Source organism: Thermobia domestica, chromosome 2 (assembly GCF_964235325.1).
Source record: "Thermobia domestica chromosome 2, izTheDome1.hap1.1, whole genome shotgun sequence".
NCBI lineage: Eukaryota > Metazoa > Arthropoda > Insecta > Zygentoma > Lepismatidae > Thermobia > Thermobia domestica.
In genome coordinates, this window is record NC_137455.1 from 312,605,056 (window position 1) to 312,618,100 (window position 13,045).

The 13,045-nt window shown below is 35.2% G+C and overlaps 1 protein-coding gene across 3 annotated transcripts in view; it reads right to left on the reverse strand.

The window, feature by feature from the left end:
- Epg5 (ectopic P-granules autophagy protein 5) overlaps positions 1-4,594 on the reverse strand; it is a 141,501-nt gene extending 136,907 nt beyond the window's left edge. For 2 of the 3 annotated variants that reach the window (XM_081748984.1, XM_081748982.1), the window contains exon 1: positions 4,362-4,594. In XM_081748984.1, the coding sequence (XP_081605110.1) occupies positions 4,362-4,400 (39 nt within the window). In that variant the 5' untranslated portion in view covers positions 4,401-4,594. The remainder of the gene's footprint in view (positions 1-4,361) is intronic. The other variant, XM_081748983.1, reaches the window with a different exon arrangement.
- Positions 4,595-13,045: the final 8,451 nt, after the last annotated feature.

Genomic DNA, 13,045 nt, shown 5'->3' on the forward strand with positions numbered 1-13,045 from the left:
AATTGGTGCTCTGTGGCGTCTTGATAGTGGGAAATAAAATTATTTTGCATTTAAGTACTGAAAAAAAAAAGAAAAAAAAAAAAGAAATGAAAAGAACAGCAGTATAGTGGTACAGATTGCAGATCGGAACTCTATCCAATTACAAACTAAAATGTATTAAAAGTAACAATTACATTTTTTTCTTTTTCAAAGCGGTCCAGAACTGAAGCGGTAAATGAAGATTTTTGGCGGTCTTTGTGTGGAACATCTCAAGTTAAAAGAGAAACTGAAATTCAGACAGACGGAAGAAACGTGACGCATGTAAATACTGTGTGCCAGAGTTTTTTATGTGATAACTGTATAGTTCGCCTTATCAACCATTAAATTTTTACTTCTCTTGACTTTTAAACCGAAAGTAATCAGACAAGAACATTTTAAAAGTAGTGGTTTGAAACACACAAGTGGTTATGCTTTTCCCTAAATACTAGAACTGTTTTCTGTTATATTTTCTCTCTTAAAAAAAAAAAAAAAAAAAAAAAAAAAAAAAAAAAAAAAAAAAAAAATCAGTCTCATTGCTCTTTATCTTTGAAAGCGGACCCAGCTTTCATAAATGTGGGTTTTACAGCCTGCAAAAGAAATGCAGAATCTCACGAAAAGTCCACTAGTCATATATAATGTACTATCACTAAAAAGCCTTCTATATTGTGTGCAGTAAGTAGACTGTTTCCCGGTGTCTAAAACCTTTGAAGAAAACAGTTACTTACAGTTGGAGTTGGAATCAGGGAATACTCTAATAAAGGAGGGAATTAACAGAACTGTTAAAATTCAAAGGGGAAGATGAGCCAGACATTTTGAAAATGCTAAGTTCAAGCATAGAACTATTATCTGCCTCATGATTTTCTAAATGAAAGTTTAAACCTTATATACAGACGTGTGTCAAAGAAAATCGTTTCATCGATCCAAAACGCAAAACGGTTTGAATTAATTGCCGATGAAACATTCGATATTCATGAGACTTCATAGACGTCTTAACTATGAATGTCACAATATTAGACACTTTAACCAATGTGATGTGTGATGCTGTACGTAGATGTTGACTAGATATTCAAAACTGTCGCGGACAAGCATACGATGGAACAACTAATGTCAGAACTGTAAGAGGCGTTGCTGCTTGCATTCGCTAAAAGGTTCTAAGTGCTCTGCAGATTCAATGTTCTGCTCACGTCCTTCAACTCTGCCTTTAGGACGAGCTCTTTCACTGTTTCCCAATACAAGAAGCATTACATTTGTGCATGGAGGTCCCCAATTTAATCAGGCTTCATCTAAACGCTTCCGCGTATTCTACAACATGCAAAATTCTATGAATTCAAATGGTCCTTCCCTGAAACCCTTGTGTCCACCTACGTGGACTGTGCGAAATAAGTCATTAGAATCAGTATTAAATAATTTTGAAGTGTTAGAAGATAGCCTAGGGAAATTTCTCATGAAAGAAATTAGCCAGATATAAGAGCTACTGGTCTTCTAGCGATGATGAAGTTTTACACTTTCTTTAAACTCTACTTGCCTCTTGAAATATTTTCATTGACAAAACACTTTTTCAAACAATTACAGGAAATTAATATCTGGGCTGAAAAGACGAACAGAGCAGAAGTAACGAAGCATGTCCTTCAGTCGGAATGATAGGCAGAGAAAAGAAAGAAAGAAAGAAAGAAAGAAAGAAAGAAAGAAAAGACGGCAAAATCCGACATTGGTCTTATGTTCCAAGCACTGAAAGAATACTACCGTGCAAAATACTTTGAAGTCTATGACTTGGTTTTAAACACAGAAAATAGTACACGTGAGGGCTACACTTGATATGTGTTCAAGGATATTAATTAATAGTGCAAATTGAAAATCTGTTCATATATCCCCAGTTTTAATAGAAATATATTAAAAGGATATACATTTTGATTACTTAAAAACACAGTTAGAGTTGCTTTCCTCGCTTCGGCGAAGCAAAAATGATTCTTTAAAACACAATTCAGTGTATTTCAAGATCTGGATCTTTTATTGAAATTCTGACCAAAAGAGGTAACTCAGGATATGTTTTCGGAACTTAATAAGCTAATAATGCTTTACCTCGCCGTTTCTATGACATCAGTGACAGTAGAAAGATTATTTTCTGTTCTACGCATAACGAAATCTTACCTTGAAACAGTGCAATGACTCAACATCTTCTCGAAAAAGTTATTAAATCAGCAATATCATTGCCGAAAGTTCATATCAATAAATGAGAGAAGAGAGCGAATTAGAGGGAATTACAGTGCAGACAACTAAGTACGACGACTGATCACTGTATATTTTTCATCTCGAATATATTGTGATAACGGTCAATTCTAAATTAATAACGTCTCTTTTTATAAATTAAATTCTCTTTCCTATAACTTGCTAGAGACTACAGGTTAAATCTCACACAGTGTATGTGCTAGAAAGGAGAAGGGGTTACAACGTACGGTGAACTTTTTTCTTTCTTATTTTGTAAAATCCAGCCGGGCAAAGTTTTTCATCACGGCGCCATTGCGTAGAGCTCAACTGATTTAACTGTAATTTACTATCTTAAATGTTAAAATCATGGAATGTTTTCATTTCGATCCGCCAAAACTATATGTTTAATCAAGAAGAAGGATTAGGCTACATAATATTAAAAAAAAAAAAAAAAAATCTACGAATTAACATGAGAAAATGCAGAGAAAAAGGACAGATACTGAATCTTGCCTAATTTTACCTAACGTCTCTGTACATAAGGAGAAAGATAAAAAAAAAAAAAAAAACTGAAAACGGCTTCACTCGAGCAGACGGTAATAACGAATAGAAAATTTATAGGTAAAATACGATGAGAAATATTTTTTGTGACGGAATGAGGGTGTGAATATAATGTAAAGCCATAGTCTTCAAATTAAACATTTTCAGAATTTGGGGAAAGAAAGTGTAGCAATATTTTACTCTCCTTTCTGTTACGTATTTGTGTGTCACAAGAGTATGTCTGGTATAGTATGTCAACGTAGAAACTCGTCTGTTACGTTATTGTAAATAAATTGTAAAAATCTGTTTGTAAACAACTACACAACCGTCGGACAGCATGTTGAAAGATATTTCATTTTGGTGTGATGTCAAAATGGATGATGTCAGGGAGATTTTTGGTTGATCAAGATCTCATCAAAGGATCTTGGAAGCACGTGTGAGACTTCAACCACATTATGGAAACCACATTACGACAAGTCAGCACTTTCCAGTAGTATACAAGTCTCAGATTACGTCCTGAAGGGAGAGTGAAATTGTTAGCGAGAAAGAGAGAATTGGAGATTGCATCAGTAATACAAGAGAACTTCATTTACTGACTAGCAGAATTAACGTATTAAAGTCTGAAATTAATACTCTGGAGAAAACTGAATACATTGTTTTCATCACCAGGTAATTCTACATGGCATGAAGGTATGTACACTCATGTCCAAAACTATTGCTGCATGTCTATAAATGTGTTGTTGTAGGAATATAATTTAATAACGAATTCGCCCGGTATTTCTTATAATGTTAGTATGTGTATAATCGGCAAAGACATGTATGTGGCAAATTTTATTTCAAAAGAGCAATAAATAAGAACAATAAAACGAAAATAAAGCTTTCTTGTCTATTTAGCAAAGAACGAGTGTGAATATAATTGATTACTGTCAGTGCACAGTACATTGAAATGAACTTTGAGTAATATTGAAACTATTGCTTGTATAAGTGTTCTCTTCTAATCGTCGTTTATGCGTATACACCGTCGCTGACGCGCCTACTCCATACGGACGCACTTTTTTGCTAGCGCTCGGCCCTGTGCTGCGCTCCCGCCCAGACTCGGTTAGATAGAATTCATGGTTTTAGTGGACATCTAATACAAATTGGTTCGTGTTTTAGCACTGTAGTTTTCATGCCATACGCTCACACTGTCTTTATACTGAGCTCTCCAGAAGTCAATCTGCACGTAGCAATGGATATCATTTAGTGCATGCTCTGCTAAAAGAAATACAAAGCTCTAACCTAAAATATAAGAAATGTGTCAAAATTTGGTAGAACTGACTGCTCGAGTAATGCCTTCCTAAGTTTAACACCATACAATACGACATATGATTTACGTAGAATTCTTATGTATTCAACTTTATTTTTAAGCATATTCATGTTGAAATCTTTTGTCAAGTTATCTACGTAGTAAACTAAATGTAGTATAGCAGGTACTACAATCAGAACGACTTGTGTCATGCAGTTTCACGGATGTTTTCGTAAATAGAACAGAAAGGTCAACTCTATTTTCTAAATAATAGTTTGTACTTTTATATCTACAAACTTATTTTTATATACATTACTTTTTTAGGCTTTTTCTTCTGCTTCTCCATTGTAGCCATACTTGCGGAATTCGATGTGACGATCAATTTCAGTGGTACCAGGTACGCAGCAAATGTATTGCACAAGACGGTAAACTGAAATTAGTACTAAGATATTTCATTCGAACGTTAGTAACCTCACATTTTGTTTTATGTACTGTACAAAATTAAATGAAATGAAGGGCCTGATTAGATATTGAATTGCGTGATCGCAAGGCAATATTTGCGATCAGTTGCGACAGACGGCATTAAGTAAAATTTGAGATTAGACCAGGCACGTCCGAGGGATTATTTTTTTCAAGGTGCGAGCGTTGGGTGCGAGAAATCAAAAGATCAATTCCAGGGGAAACAAACCGATACAAAAAAGGGGGAAAGATCGATTACAAAGAAGCAAAAAAAAAAAAAAAAAAAAAGACACACAAGAACGGTCTCGAGTGTACTCGCACACACTTTGATGCATGCCTGCACCAGTGGCGTAATTAAAGACTTGAGGGCTCTCTGGCAGACAGCGTGGAGTGTGACCCTTCTCTACATTCCACTTCACGATATGGGGCCCCTGATGGCTTAGGTGCCCCTGGCCTGCACATAATGCATCATATAAAACAAAACAGTGCTGTAGTATTAAATATAAATAAGTAAGTACTACAGCATGTGAGAGCAAATTACTTTGTTTTGACATGTATTTCCAAGAACTGAGGAAACTTCGAAAATCCAGAAGGCAGTTGCCCAGTGCATAAAATAATGTATAACTAGGCAACAAAAGTATCGCCTAGTGAACAGCCATGTCACCTAGTGTCGCTTAGTGAACAGCATAGTGCAGGCAAATCAACCATCTTTGGAAGAAGAATTGCTCAATATTGATGATGCTACAAGTAATGAAGAAGATAACCCATCTTATTCTGGCTTGGAAGCTCTTCCCCAAAAACGTGCTTCAACTCCCTTGTCCTCACAGGTGCTGGCCCGCAGTAAGTACAGAAGTGGTATTGAATTGCAAAGAATTTATTTCCAAAAGGCTTCATAATGAGCAACAAGGTATTCTGAATTCAATAAATGCACTCGTCGAGGCAAGAAGCGTGAATGAAATAGTTCAAGCAGCACGCATCCAAGTTGAAAATTTATTTGGATAAAGTTCTATTACGTGAATGTAGACTAGATCGAAATTTTTCAAAGAAATCAGTATTATAATTTTATTCATAAAAACATTTCATTATATTGTTTACAACTGCATTCTGTCTGGATACAACTCTGGACAGAGAAACTATTGTTAGAAAGTGTTTACGTGCTTTTGGTGAAGGACATCAACAAACTGAAAATATCTTAACATTTGTACAAGGAAAACAATCATTTAACAAATATATTTTGCTTCGAATGTGAAAGGTGGACTTCCGGAAATACGTTATAAACACAACTTTCTCTGTCTAGGAAAGTCCAGATAGAAAGGACAAGAGAATGAAAACAAATGTGAGGTACAGCGGACTCTTTTTAATTCGAACCAAAGCTTATTCCCCTTGAAAACTGGATTATAAACAATGGTAAAAAAAAATCGTGGGTAAATCGAACATTTGAACCTCCTGTTTGGATAATTTGAAGTATTTACAGTGGAAAAATTTGCAGTGTTCGACAAATTGCAAATGGAACAACGTAATTTCAATTGGTTTTTTATCTGTTATCTTATCCAGAAGTGACCATGGGAAAGAGAATTTTTTCGATACCACCTCAACTAGACTGTCTCCCGTTAAAGAGAATCCGGCAGAAGATGGTTGGTACGCATCTCTCCACCTCCTCAATAACTTAGAAGTGTCCATCCCTTCTGTAGAAATGTCAATGACCCTGAACCCTGTCCTCCACTAGCAAATGACTTGCAAGAACGAGATATTTGTGCAATTATTTTTAACTGAACTAAAACAGTGCCAAAAAGGTAATCAGATTCGTTTGTGATCTATTGGCGTGCATTATGCACAATGTCGAATCGCGGCGCCTATTCTAATTCCTTACGAAAATGTGGTGCTTTATAGGTAAGGTGTATTGCATGTTAATTAGTTTTTCATATACAGTACAGTTATTTTATTTCCCTTGATTTAACTTTAAAATGAGAGTTTTTGGTTAATTTGAATTTTGGATAATTCGAAGTTTTTCTTGTCCCCTTGGACTTCGAATCAAAGAGACTCTAGTGTATATAAAAACAACTGGTGATTAAACCAGGGTCTTTCTGTCAGATTCATTCGGTAGTCAGTCTTCTATAGGCTGTTCAGTCTCACGTTGCGTATAGTTCGTATTGCGACAACGTTCAAAACCATTATACAGAGTGGATCAAAAATAGGTATACACCTCTGCATTGATCAAGTATAACATTCTAGTTTATGGGTTTATTTGCTTCGACTCTTCCGAGCTTAAGATATAAGTAAAAACACATTAAGGACAAATAATAAAGAAACTAAGTCTACCCGATGGATAACAATAATAAATGATATAAAATGCGATGAGCTGATCAATACTGTTCTGTATAGCTACTTTCGGGTCACCCTGTACTCTGTATTGGGTGTAGCAGTGTTGGAACCAATCATGTATGTTGGATAATTTTATTAGATTTCTATTTATTGTACTTAATTATAATCATCAGTACATGTCAATTAAAAGTTCCTCAGAACCGCAGGCTTTTATGTCCGGACTTTGTTGTTAATATTTATGTAATAATGCTATATTCTATATTGTTTTCTAATGCTGGATGGCTCAGTAACATTTTTCAGACAGTTGTGTCTGCTGTTGTTACATGTTTAATATTTGTAAGGGCCATCCACAAGCTTGCAACTTTGCTTAATTCAAAATGAACTAGGCTAATTGTTGCGTAGTTATTGAACTTTGCAATAGCATTAACTTTCAACCCGTTTTTCCACTAAATGTGACAACTATGGATACTAGAGGTAATAGAGATATTTACATGTTTAATTGTCAATAGGTTGTATTAATCTTGGTCTGATTACAATTCAATATCAATTACAACCATGATCAAGGTGATAATAACTACAAGTCTCAATTACAGGCCTTAATTACAATTATCAATGCTACTTAGCATAATTAACCTGTATGCTTAGCCAGGACGATTATAATTAACCTCGATAGTGTCGTGGTAATCGATTATGGTTTAATATTAATATGTTAGTGCAATTTCACCTTTGGAAGACGATATTGTAAGTTTATTTGCTGCTGAAAAACTTGCTGTTCCTATGAATTTAAGTAACTCCACGGCAAAATTATGTCACTATTTAAAGATGTCCAGACCGCACTCTGTATTTTCAAAATTGTTGCAGTCTTATATTTGTTTGGCCCCGCATAGCGCTGGGCCCGAGAGAGCAGTATCAGTTCATACAATATTGAAAACGAGTAAGCAGTCGAGTTATTCAAGGGAAGTTCTAAATTCAAGAATGTATATTGCTCTTAATAGTGTTGGAACAGCATTTTATGATCCTAGGCCTGCTGTGGCAAAATTTATGATCCTAGGTTTGCTGTGGCAAAATTTTTACAAACTAAAGACACAAGACAAAAAATTCCAGATCCGGAGTTACATAAGGACTAAGAATATATCAAGATTAAAAAAAAAAAAAAAAAAGAGAGAGAGAGAGAGAGAGCTGCATCTAGTGCGAAAGTTACCATTGTCTCTTGTGTGGTATGCTACTTTAGCTGAGTCATATTTCAGTTCTAAAGCTAGCTATTAGGATTTTGATTGTGATTTTTCAAAGTCAAAGAGTTAAAAAAAAAAAATGTTTTAATGATTTGTAAAAGCATTATCGTGAATTCTGATGTTCCATACATATTTGCTGTCTGTTACATAACTAGTACATTATTATGTAGCTTTGATTCTATATGTGATATTAATACTTTAAAGTACTTTATTATGTGTGTTCTTTAAATGTCATCAAGTATAGTAGTCAATGACCTCACTGCAATTAGCTGACTAGATTCAGTGTCACTAAATTTATAATGATGACTTCTTCACTAATAGAATATATCGTTGTAATCTGAAAATAAGGTGTTCAGATGTTACTCAGCCTTTCCGATTAGTGACATCGGGGCGCTGATTTTAGTGTTCTTTCTCCATAGCGTCCGCTCTGTTGGTTATCACATCATATATTGGTTGAAAAATTATATTATTATGGTATTCGGGGAGCTGAGTTATCATTAAGTCCTGCGAGTATCTTAGTAATAGACGTCAATCTGTCCGTATTATTAATGAAAGATCTTTTTTTTTTTTTTTTTTGGATGAACAGCAGGGATACCTCAGGGAAGTGTGTTAGGACCTTTACTTTTTCTTGTATATATAAATGATTTCCCAAGTTTTCTACCTTGTAAATCTGTATTATATGCTGACGACAAAACTCTTCTAAGTACAGATAAGAGTTTAGTGAATGTTAAAACTAAAAGCAATGAAATTTTGGAAATGTCGTCTATATGGTTAAAGCGCAACAAACTTTATATAAATGAATCTAAAACAGAGACTATATATTTTTCTCTTAGTAACATGACTGAGGTAGGTATGCACCATTCCTTAAAACTGTTGGGAATCCATCTAGATCCGAAATTAAACCGGGGTGAACATACTGAAAATTTATGCACGAAATTATCCAGAGTGATATTTTTACTAAGTAAACTGAAAACAACAGTCACAAAAACAATGCTTCTTGCAGCATACTATGCATTTTTTTCATTCTCATCTACAGCATGGCATAATATTGTGGGGTGATTCACCTGGTGCACAGACTGTCTTTAAATAGCAGAATAAAGCCATAAGAGCAATAAAAGGTAACTGATAGTGTATCGTGTGGACAATATTTTAAGGATTTGCAAATCAATGCTTCTTGCAGCATACTCTGCCTTTTTTCATTCTCATCTACAGCATGGCATAATATTGTGGGGTAATTCACCTGGTGCACAGACTGTCTTTAAATGGCAGAAGAAAGCCATACGAGCGATAAAAGGTAACTGATAGTGTATCGTGTAGACAATATTTTAAGGATTTACAAATTATGACAGTTCCCTCTCTATATATTTATAGTTGTGTTATGTTTGAAGAAAATGAGGACAGGTTAGGTTACCGTAACAATATCCATTCATATAATACTAGACATAAAGATGACTTAAATACTCCTTATATTAGGCTAAGTATAACACAAAGTTATAAGTATACAGGTATGAAACTATACAATAGATTGCCAGTGCATATACGAATGACGTGTGATAATGATTTCAAAAAACACTGTAAATCTTTTCTTGTAATTAATTCTATTTATAGTATCGGCGAATTTGAAGAAAAGTGTAAATTGTAACTTTTTTCTTTCTTTGTATAAGTATATACTGTATTTGTTTATATGCTGACACTGTCTATTGCAACAAATGTTGTTTAATGACAATAAATATTCTATTCTATCACATCCGGGCCGGAAGTTGTGATGCATAATATGTTATTCCCGTCAAGTGCGTGATCACCAACTCACTTTTAGTGCGGAAAGTGGTAATAACATGATGTAGAATAACAAAAAGCATCGACTTACATACTAATCAACTAACTCTATGGCCTATGGAACCCGGAGGTTCAATGCCGCGTTCACAAAAGCTCTCCACTGACTTCTATCCTTAGCTAACTGCATCCAGTTTCTACTTTGTATTCCAATCTCTGCGAGATCCATCTTTATATTGTCCTCCCATCTGCGCCTAGGTCTTCGTAATGGTCGTTTTCCGATTGGTCTTCCAGTCAAGACTTTGAGAGCGTTTCTACTTTCTTCCATTCTAGCTACATGACCCGCCCACCTAAGCCTCCTAGACTTGACGACCCTAACAATGTTGGGTAGACCATATAAATTATGTAGTTCCTCGTTGTGAAGTTTTCGCCATTCCCCATTCCCGTTCCTCTTGGGTCCGAATATTCGTCTCAGGATCTTGTTCTCAAATACTTTCAGTCTATGTTCTTCCCTCAGAGTAAGTGACCATGCTTCGCAGCCATACAGAACAACATGCATAATTATCGTTTTGTATATTTTAAGCTTCAAATTCCTCGACAGAATTCGTGACGACAAGAGATTTTGAACCGAATAGTAACACGAATTCCCTGCTTTTAGTCGACATTTAATTTCTTCGTGAATATGATTTTCCTTTGTTAATATTGATCCTAGATACTTGAAAGTATCCACTTTATCAAAAGTATTATCTAATATTTTAACGCATCCATAATTTGCTGTATTCCGGTCCCGACGCACTTCTATGTATTTAGTTTTCTCTGCATTAACTTCTAAACCCATGTCCCTGCAAGCGTTTAATAAGACCTCTGCATTTCTTTCTATTGTTCTCCTATCATCCCCTATTAAATTTACATCATCAGCATATGCCATAACCTGGTGAATACCGTTCAACTCTAGGCCCTGGTTGCTATCTTTGATTTTCCTTATAGCGTATTCCAGAACAAAGTTAAATAATAATGGCGACAACGCATCTCCTTGTTTCAGTCCATTTTCGACGTGAAAGCTCGTGGACAAAAATTTTCCTACCCGGACTTTACTTTGGGATTCATTTAAACATACCTTAGTTAATCTAATTAGCTTTCTCGGTATTCCAAGTTCTGTAAGAACGTTGTATAATGTTTCTCTCCTAACCGAGTCGTACGCCTTTCTAAAATCAATAAATAGTTGATGTACAGGGGAATTGTATTCCCACTTTTTTTCGAATATTTGGCGAATGGTAAATATTTGGTCGATAGTTGATCGATTTCGTCTATATCCGCACTGATAATCTCCAATAATTTCATCTGCGTATGGGGTCAGTCTTGCTAACAGAATATTTGAAAGGATTTTATAGGATGTTGACAGAAGAGAAATGTCTCGATAGTTATTACTATCAGTTTTGTCGCCTTTCTTGTGAATTGGAACAATGATTGATTCTTTCCACTCTTGTGGCAATTCTTCCTTGTTCCAGATAAGGATAATGAGTTTGTGTATCTTGTTCCACAATTTTTCGCCTTCAGCTAAAATTAACTCAACCGGAATTTCATCTACACCCGGAGATTTGTGTTTCTTTAATTTCTTTATAGCGGCTTCTACTTCTATTCGGTTGGGTTCTGGAATATACGGTTCTGCGGTGTGTATCACCTTTTCTCCACGCACACTAGTTTTTGGTTGCGTGTTAAGCAAATCGTTCAACTTACATACAGAAAATTAAATATATCGTCAATATCCAATTTTAGTCAGCATAATCTCATTTTGTAATTACTAAGTGAAGCTATCAGTGAACTGCAGCTCTGATATCTGCACAGAAATTCAAAGATTTTAATACGACAGTAACCATTAAATGATTGAACTATTAACCATTAAAGATTAAACGATACATTAAGGCAGAGACGGCATTGAAGGTGGGCGGGGGTGGGCAACCGCCCACCCATCTGCCCACCCGAACAGAAGTAGAGTAACGAAGATAACATCCTGTACTTCAAAAGCAATAGCTATTACTTTGGATTGTAATGTAAAAGGTTGTAGGACTCTGTTTAACTCTGCAATGAACAATGATTTTAAGACAGATACTTGTAGTAATATAATGATGCCAAATGTCGTGATTAACCTTTAAATTACGCGGACTTTAAATTCCAGCACCTCGTGAACTACGAAGACATTTAAACAGATTTCGTAGGGTTGGAAAAAATGTAAAAATAATCACTCGTAATTGCCGCAGACACATGAAACAACAACAACAAAAAAGTTACTTAATATCTCTACTTGAATTTAAGTTATTGACATATACGTGATTTTTATTGTTTTATGCATTATTAGTATTTTTGTTACTGTAAATTTTCTTTTTGGAAAGAAAACTAAAATTTCTGCCCCCATCCCTCCTCAAATATACTGAAGGAGAAATATGTGTTTATTATTCCTTGAAGTCCATTATTTGACATCACAATGCATGTAAACCTTCCCAGGAGAAAATACAAAAAATAAATAAATAAATAAAAATAAAAATAAAACTTACATGGTGTATCTAGTTTTAAAGAGGAATTTCCCCATCATTCCCAGATAATCCGCAAATTGCTGTGGACCAAAAAAAAAAAAAAAAAGTTAGCATGGCTAGAATTGTGTGCCCTCGCATGGTGTAAACATGATTAGTAGCTTGTTCTATTGGAATGAGTATAGGTGACTTGCTTTTATTCGAGCTCGTTTAATTACACATTTTCGTATTTTGTTTCTCCATTAACAGTACAAGCTGCTCGCAACTCACCGTAACCCGAACTCTGCACTTGTCCGAATGACATTTAGCCGGCGGGGTTGATACTTTTAGACTGGTTGCTCAAACAGAAACAGTTGTTGTGAATTATTGGACTAGATCAGGTCACTTCTCTGAATACAAGACTGTTTCAAATGACTTCTGAATGCTTAACTACATATACGGAACTGTACATGTTTTAGATTAGAAATAAACCTTGACAAATATTCGTTTGTAACTGGATTTGTGGCTTTTGAGCACCCCCTTTTTACGTCAAACAATTTAATAACCCGAACAGCTCAAGCAAATATTCGGATTAACGTGCGCTTCCTGCTGTAGTTATCGAAGATTACACAGATCTGCAACCAAAAAACTGTTTGCATAAGTAGCAAATTTTTAGCTTCTGGGTGCACCGAAGTCGAAAATTATCC